The sequence below is a fragment of the Chrysemys picta genome, chromosome 2, assembly GCF_011386835.1.
Source record: "Chrysemys picta bellii isolate R12L10 chromosome 2, ASM1138683v2, whole genome shotgun sequence".
In the NCBI taxonomy this organism is placed as follows: domain Eukaryota; kingdom Metazoa; phylum Chordata; order Testudines; family Emydidae; genus Chrysemys; species Chrysemys picta.
This window is the reverse complement of record NC_088792.1, coordinates 285,573,326-285,581,374: the sequence shown is the minus strand read 5'-3', so window position 1 is coordinate 285,581,374 and position 8,049 is coordinate 285,573,326. Positions and strand designations below refer to the sequence as shown.

Here is an 8,049-nt window from a genome sequence, read left to right as displayed (position 1 = left end):
ACTATTTCACTAGGAGGGTGGTGAAGCACTGGAATGGGTTACCTAGGGAGGTGGTGGAATCTCCATCCTTAGAGGTTTTTAAGGCCCGGCTTGACAAAGCACTGGCTGGGATGATTTAGTTGGTGTTGGTCCTGCTTTGAGCAGGGGGTTGGACTAGATGACCTCCTGAGGTCTCTTCCAACCCTAATATTCTATGACTTACTCACATATTCTGTAAGTGAGCCCATGGCTGGTGGAAAATATTCAGAAATGTGAATATTCAGTGGGAGAGAGAAACCTGAGGTCAAGACTTAACAGAGACATTGGGAATGATGGAGAACAGCAAGTTAGATAGTCATTTGCAAAAGCATGAAAAATTGCCAGTGCAATTTTGGGTTGTGTGTGCATTGGCATTTCGACCATGGGACCATGACTCCACCTCAAAGAAGAGATAAGAGAATCAGAAGAGTGAAGGGGCAAGCAAAGAAAATTATTTGAGTCCCAGAAAGATTCAGACTTTTTAGTTTAGAGAGCAGAGAGACAAGAGGGGCTATAACGGGGTGAACGCAATATTGAACTACTCATAGACTGTCAGTCAAGTGCTTCCATTTACTCTGTCGCAAATATTTTCCCTGTGTAATTGTTCTTCTAAATCTTGTTTTTATTTTCATGTTGACTGGTCAGCTTAATCACATGGCAGGATGTTTTAAAAATCAAACCAATTGCATCTTCAAAATTACCAGTTTTGAAACTGAAAAATTTCATTGATGAAAATGAGACCATGGGACAATAAATGCTTTTAGATCAGACAACATTTCAGAAAAGTTTTTTTTCCCGGTGGTTTTAAACCTAATTCTCTCATTCCTCCTTGCATTTCCCTCACTGGCTGTGTGGTGTGGATGCTATCAGCAGAAATTTTTGAACAAAATGCAAAAAACAAGACCAGCCATTTCCCCCAAAGGCACCTTATTATACAAAGCATAAGAAACAAAACATTCTCACAGGAATTCCCTACTCTGAAACCAAATCTTTCGTGCTTTGGGGCATAAGCCAAACACGAACTGAAAGAATCAGGCAGAAACTTTCCATAGGGAGAGGTTATTTCCATAGGGAGACGTCACACAGACACACACCCATCAATCTTGTGACCTATGCTATGGCACACCCCCACCCCCTCAAATCACCATCATCCTAGTAATGACAAGCAAACACCACACGGCTATAAAACCTGCCCTGGATGGAGCTGCCCTTACTGCAAAGGCTGCGAAGACGTAGCGAAGATGAAGGCTCTTCTTTTCGCCCTGCTGGCTGCAGTCCTGTGCGCGGAGCGAGGTGAGGTGCTAATGATTCTTCTCTGCTAGACAAAGAATGTGCAGATGAGAGAGAACCAGCGTAGAAATGGCAGGGACATAGGGAGATTTGACAGCATGAGTGGTGAAGATGCGACAGTCAACAGCGAGTTGACACTGGTGCTGTCCCCTTGGCTGTCTTTGAGCCCCAGTTTGTGACTGGGCTATTTCAGAGCGCTTTCAGCTAGTTAGTTTCATCCCGTTCTCTTCAGAAAGCCATGCAAAGCTTTGAACTCTTGCATATTGGATTGTACAAAGGACCACAGTCCCATGCCCATAACCTAGGTGCCCAGTCTACGAGCTGCATGTTATGAGGGCCTGAGGGACAGGACAATACAGGACGAGGCTAGTTCTGGGGACCTACCTAGACATTTGACAAGGATCATTTATACACTCTGCAATCTTGAGCCTGTTGCTCAGATGAGCAGTGCTTCCCAGCACCATTTTCTTACAGAAATAACCTTCCTCCACTATCCTGTTGCAGGGGCTTTGATTCGCCCAGTGCTGTTCATGCTGCTTCCTAGCCCGCAAAGCACGTAATCACATTCTTAGCTGTAAGCCTGTGAATACTCTCATTGAAGTCAATAGGATTACTCCCATGTAGAAAGTTCAGCAGGTGCTAAAGTGTTTTGCTGGCTGGGGACTGGCGTGCTCAGCACCGGGCAGGGTTGTGCCCTCGGGCAAGAGTTTAACAAACATGATCAAATACAAAATAAAATCGTACAATGAGATAGCCGATATTTGCTAGAGGATCTAACAATACGCAATCGGAGCAATAAGTTCTAGCCGAAAGGCCAGCGGCTGGATCCTTTCAAGGAGATAGTTGTTCTGCTGCAAGGATTCCTGATCTCATCTGCTTTTCAAAACTACCTCCCTGACCTTGTAAACAATTGCACAGGTGAGTCATTGTCTGCATATGAGTAATCCTGTCGAACTCATTGGGACTATTTACATGTGTAAGGTTAGAGAAGTATTTGCAGCATTGGAGCCAAGGTAGGTCTGAGTTTGCTCAGTGCATGGTGGGGAGACCGTCAGAGAGAAAAGCTGTGTGTGCTCTATGCTTATCTTGTGTTCCCTGTTTGGAGCCGTCTATGAAGGGGAAGTTCTGGCTATTAACCAATGAGCATTACTGTTCCATAGTCAAGTAAAGGGACATCAGCAATCATTGTCTGAAATGTTTCTACTGCTGTTAGACGTAATATCTGTGGTTACTGTGCCTGAGATTAGAGAAAAAGCATCTGTCCCTATTTTTCCAGTTTGTTCAACTCCGTACATTTGACAGCACTTTAGTACTACGGGGGAAGGGATAACTCAGTGGTTTGAGCATTGGCCTGCTAAACCCAGGGTTGTGAGTTCAATCCTTGAGGGGGCCATTTAGGGAGCTGGGGCAAAAATCTGTCTGGGGATTGATTCTGCTTGGAGCAGGGGGTTGGCCTAGATGACCTCCTGAGGTCCCTTCCAACCCTGGTATTCTATCATTTCCCTAGTAGGAACAGCCAGTTTTCTCAGTGCTGTTCTGAAGAGGAGTTTTCCACAAGGGTCTAAACTGTGTTGCATCTTCCTTTTGCAGTTTACTCACTGAAATGCTTCACTTGCAATGATGAGCCCTCCAACTGGAATTGTATTAAAATAACGGACTGTGCAGAGAACGAAAAATACTGTCTAACAACCTACACGAAAACGGGGCTTGGTGAGTATCTGCAGTATCTCAGTAAGGTTTGTCTAAGGCGGTGATCACCATGATGTCTGGGTATCAATTTACTGATGATGCAATAGGTCCTGTGTCTCATCCCCATACCAGGGAACTGGATTCTTTCTTCCCTCTCCTGGGAGGATGCATAATTACTCAGGAGTAATGAGCACGCCGGGGAGGGACCTATTTGGAGAAATAGAATTTACATGCAAAATCCCATTACCTGATCTTGATGCTCAAAAATATATCTGTATTGTGCTGTGCATGCACAAAAGGATTGAGAACCCTAGGGAACGTGGCCCTATAATAATCCTAATGGCACGCTGGCAGTGAATCCTTACTCTCTCCTACTGCTGTAGGTGCTGGGCACCGACCCAGGTTACTAGTGGGAGTGAGGCACATAGCTCTGAGCCATATTGATAGTATCTGCACTGCACAGGTGTCCACAAAAGCCTCAAACTCCCCAATCCCTCATCCCCCCACATCCCAGGGGCTCCGTTTGAATCCTGGGACGGCTTCTCTAGGGTGTGGTCTCTCCTTTGGCTGTTCCAAAGCCGTGGTCAGGAATCTGGAGAGGATGTTCATAGCTTTATAGAATCCAAGGCCAGAAGGGATCATTGGGATCACTTAGTCTGACCTCCTGTGTAGCACAGGCCAGAGAACTGCCCCAGAACAATTCCTAGAGCAGACTGAAAAATTGCCCGTGATGGAGACTCCACCATGACCCCTGCTAAATTCTTCCAATGGTTAACTACCCTCTGTGTTAAAAATGTACGCCTTCTTTCCAGTCGGCATTTGTCTAGATTCAGCTTCCAGCCACTGGATGATATTAGACCTTTCTCTGCTAGATCGAAGAGCCCATTGTCAAATATTTGTCCCTTGTGTACGTTCTTATAGACTGTGATCAAAAGTCATCCCTTAACCGACTCTTTGCTAAGCTACATAGAATCATAGAATATCAGGGTTGGAAGGGACCTCAGGAGGTCATCTAGTCCAACCCCCTGCTCAAATCAGGACCAATCCCCAACTAAATCAAATACATAGATTGTGCTCCTTGAGTCTATCACAATAATGATTAAAGGAATTAGAAAACATAAGTAAACATTCGCATACTGCTGCCTACTGGTCTGTAACTGCTATCAAGAGACCGGTGCTGTGACATGATTGCTGTGCTGATAGCAACAATGAGTGTTAGGTCGAGCACTGCCTAGCAGATAGACTGGTTGGGTTAAAAGCCTGAGGCAAATCAACCAATCATAGCTTCTGAGAAATGTCCTTCCCGTTGGCCCTTGTTGCTTACCTGCTTTAGTACCATTATCTCCTTGATAAGCAGAGTTGCTGGAACTCTGGGGGACTCCTGAATAAGGATTCTTCGCTCTGTTTTTCTTTCCCCGTTAAGGTGAGAAGGCTGAGTACCGCATCACCAAGAAATGTTCTGCCGAGTGTCCTCAAACAAACTGGAACCTAGGCATAGCAGCCACTTCTACCTCTTGCTGTCAGCATTCCTTGTGCAACATCAGCGGGGCCAGCAGCGTGAAAACCAGCTACACAGTGATGGCCACGGGGATCTTGGCCAGTCTCATCTATGTCCTCAGATCCGGACTGTGATGGGGCCAGGAAAAGGAGGCTGTGATGTCCCAAAGAACCAGCTCGAGCTTCCCCAGTGAGACACCAAACATCCTCTGTGCAAAGATTTCACCTGGGTTAACACTGCCCTGTGCCCGGTAAGGCTACGTCTACCCTAAAGCTAGGGGTGTGATTCCCAGCTCACATAGATGTCCTCGTGCTCTAGCGCTCACTGAACAAGCATGCTAAAAACACTAGTGTAGCCATGGTAACATGGAGCCGCAGCAAGCAGCAGCAGGGCCTAGTTGCCCCAAGTACGCGGCCGCTGCCGTGACGACACGTCTATTGTTAGCAACCTGCTCAATGAGAGCTGGTGCTAGTACGTCTACATGGGCTGGGAGTCAGACCACTAGCTAGACTTGGCCTCAGAGTCACTTCAGATTCCAACAGCAAGTCATTCCTCTCTCCGTTTTCACACTGTGGTTCTGCCTCGGACACAACCACACCTCCGTGCTCGGCGTTGGTGACCTGGGATGCTCAGCTGAACGGCGCTGTCTGCTCAGAAGGGCGCCATATCGCGCAAAGTACTAACACTGTTAGAGTTCCTTGTTCCAACCTCTGCCACAGACCCTGTGTAATTCCCCTGGCACCCGTCTCCTCTCTGCCTCTCCTCACCACCGACAGCACGAGAGCCTTCTCACTCACCAGAGCAGCCTCCCTGTATTTCTGAACAGACCTTTACTCCCAGGTCTGCCCCACTAACATCAGCGCCGGTGAACGAATGAAGAGTTGAGTTTATTCACCTACATTTTGTTCCCACCACTGGTTTCTGTCTTTTTTCCCCATATACCGGGGTGGCCAAACCATGGCTTGTGAGCTGCGGGCGGCTCTTCTCCAGTTAAAATGTGGCTCATGGAGCCCCCTCCAGCCCATTCTCCACCTACCAGCCTGGGGTGGGGGGAGCTCAGGGCTTCTGCCTTGTGGCAGGGTGGTGGAGCTACAGGCTTCTGCCCTGCTGGGAGGGGGGTCTTGGGCCTTCAGCCCCACGCGGGGTGCCTGCCGGGGCTCAGGGCTTCAGCAGGAGTGGGGATGAAGCCCTGAGCCCTGGCAGGCACGCTGGGCTCTCGAACTTGTGAAGATTATCACATGCAGCTCAGAGGGTCAGTATGTTTGGCCACCCCTGCCATATACCAATTGCTGGCTTGTATCGTTTCACTCTGTGAAAAGCCCTTTTCGAAATACTCTGTCGGCCAGAGGCTGGACAAAATAAAGTGTTATTTTATTTCATTGCATACGCGTGTGATGTGTCAGCTCTGGGCTAGCTGGAGAAAACAGCCCTGCCCGGTTGGGAACAAGAAGACGGGAGGTCTGAGTTTGTATGATACTGAAACTATAATTATTGGTGTCGGTATTTACGCCAGATTGCTGTAGTCCCTGGAACACACTAGCTGGGGCTGTCTAGCGGGTTTATATATAAAAATCTGCCTCTGTTTGATCTCATGCCGCAGAGGCAGGGCCGTGAGCTGAAGTGGCCTTTTAAAGGGGTGGCCAGAAGCGGGCTGCTGCTCCCAGCTACAAGCTCACAGGTGGCAGTGGGATGCCACACCGGGGGTGTGTGTGCGCGCGCTCAGGAAAATCACATCGCATTTCTCCACCTCCATCTCCCCATCTGCAAGGAACGGGATAATGAGACTTCCCTGCGTCGTCGTCGGGGTAGTGAGGCTTAATCCATCATCGGGGGTGTAAAGTGATTTAAGAGCCTCCACTGGAAGGGGCTTTATAAGCAGCAAGGACTATTACAAAGGGGAAGAAAGGCCTCTTCTTGTACTTACAGGGAAAGTAGTCAGGAATGTCCGAGTGCCTTGTGTATACTGGGGTCAGGCAATCAGCCACAGACCCCACCCCTTGCAGCAGGATTTTGTTCCAGAAACTAAACTTCTAGGGGGAGGGATAGCTCAGTGGTTTGAGCATTGGCCTGCTAAACCCAGGGTTGTGAGTTCAATACTTGAGGGGGCCATTTAGGAATCTGGGGCAAAAATCTGTTTGGGGATTGGTCCCGCTTTGAGCAGGGGGTGGGACTAGATGACCTCCTGAGGTCCCTTCCAACCCTGATATTCTATGATTCTATGACAGCCTTGAAAACATCAGCTGAGTGATTGCAAGGTAAGGCAGGGACGTCTTACTTATTGGTGATGTTTACTGCGGTAGTGCCTAAAGGGTACGTCTACATTACAATGCGTCCTGGTCTGTTGGGTGGTAGGTGACAAGGAGGGGTACACCCCTTAACTCACTTAAAACCACCTTCACCAAATAAGAAGTCTCCACTAGAGAAGGAGATCGCATCATGGAAATACCCCAAGAGAACCTGCTTCAACACAAAATAACACCCCCCTCTGACCGCACACTGCTAGTTGTCACCTACCACCCCACGCTGGACCCCAACTAGGGTGTCATCAAACCACTGCAACACATACTCAATGGGGACCCCATCCTGAAAGAAATCTTTCCCGAACCCCCACTTCTGGCCTTCAAACAACCCCCCAACCTCTCCAAGCTCATCATCAGACGTGAGCTCCCTACAGACCAGGACCCACCAACTCAAAGCGGCACCAGGCCCTGCCAGAACAACAGATGCAAAACCTGTAGACATATCTCCACTGCTACAATGATCAACGCCCCTGACAACACACCTTTCAGGATCCTGCACATGCCTATCATGACATGTGGTACATCTCATCCAGTGCACTAAATGCCCTAATAATAATGATGTAGGTGAAACCAGATAATCACTATGTTCTTGAGTGAACTCACACAGGAAAATGATGAAAGACAAAAACACCACATGACATCACCTGTCGGGGAGCATTTTTCCCAAAGCGATCACTCTATATCTGACCTATCCGTCCTCATCCTCAAAGGAAACCTGCACAATACTTTCAAAAGACGAGCCTGGGAGCTTGAATTCATTACTTGGTTAGACACCAAAAATCTTGGACAGACCAGAGACACTGGATTTATGGCTTATTACCTCCTATAACCGACTAACCCCCTCTTTTTGTCCCATGACTGCAGAGGTGTTAACGGGCCACTCTACCTTGAATGGTCCCTTAGAATATGTTAATAAAAGATGTTACCTTCCCCACCTTGTGTCTCTGAGGCTATGTACACACTACAGCTTACGTCAGTATAAGTTACGTCGCTCAGGGGTGAGAATAGGCCATTGCCCTGAGCGACGTATGTTACACTGACCCAAGCGCCTGGGTGGACGGTGCTATGTCAGCGGGAGAAATTCTCCTGCCAACCGCTACCACCGCTCGTGGGGGCTGGAGTAATTCAGTCGACGGGTGAGCACTATCCCATCACTTTACAGCATCTGCATTAGCAGTGCTACTGCCGTGCAGCTGCACTGGTGCTGCTGTGTGCTGTAAACTCTGGAGTGTAGCCTTTGGCTGATACCCTAAA

At 48.2% G+C, this 8,049-nt stretch overlaps 1 protein-coding gene across 1 annotated transcript; it reads left to right on the top strand.

The window, feature by feature from the left end:
* Positions 1–1,170: 1,170 nt before the first annotated feature.
* LOC101951589 (lymphocyte antigen 6E-like) lies at positions 1,171–5,872 on the top strand. Its single transcript, XM_005291087.5, has 3 exons — positions 1,171–1,311; positions 2,899–3,018; positions 4,421–5,872. The coding sequence occupies exons 1-3, from the start codon at positions 1,260–1,262 to the stop codon at positions 4,627–4,629; spliced, it is 381 nt and encodes a 126-aa protein (XP_005291144.1). The 5' UTR covers positions 1,171–1,259; the 3' UTR covers positions 4,630–5,872.
* Positions 5,873–8,049: the final 2,177 nt, after the last annotated feature.

Coding starts and splice junctions, on each gene's coding strand:
- LOC101951589 (XM_005291087.5), top strand. CDS start 1,260: ATGAAGGCTCTTCTTTTCGCCCTGCTGGCTGCAGTCCTGTGCGCGGAG. Junction 1,312..2,898: donor AGTCCTGTGCGCGGAGCGAG/GTGAGGTGCTAA, acceptor TTCCTTTTGCAG/TTTACTCACTGAAATGCTTC. Junction 3,019..4,420: donor CTACACGAAAACGGGGCTTG/GTGAGTATCTGC, acceptor TTCCCCGTTAAG/GTGAGAAGGCTGAGTACCGC.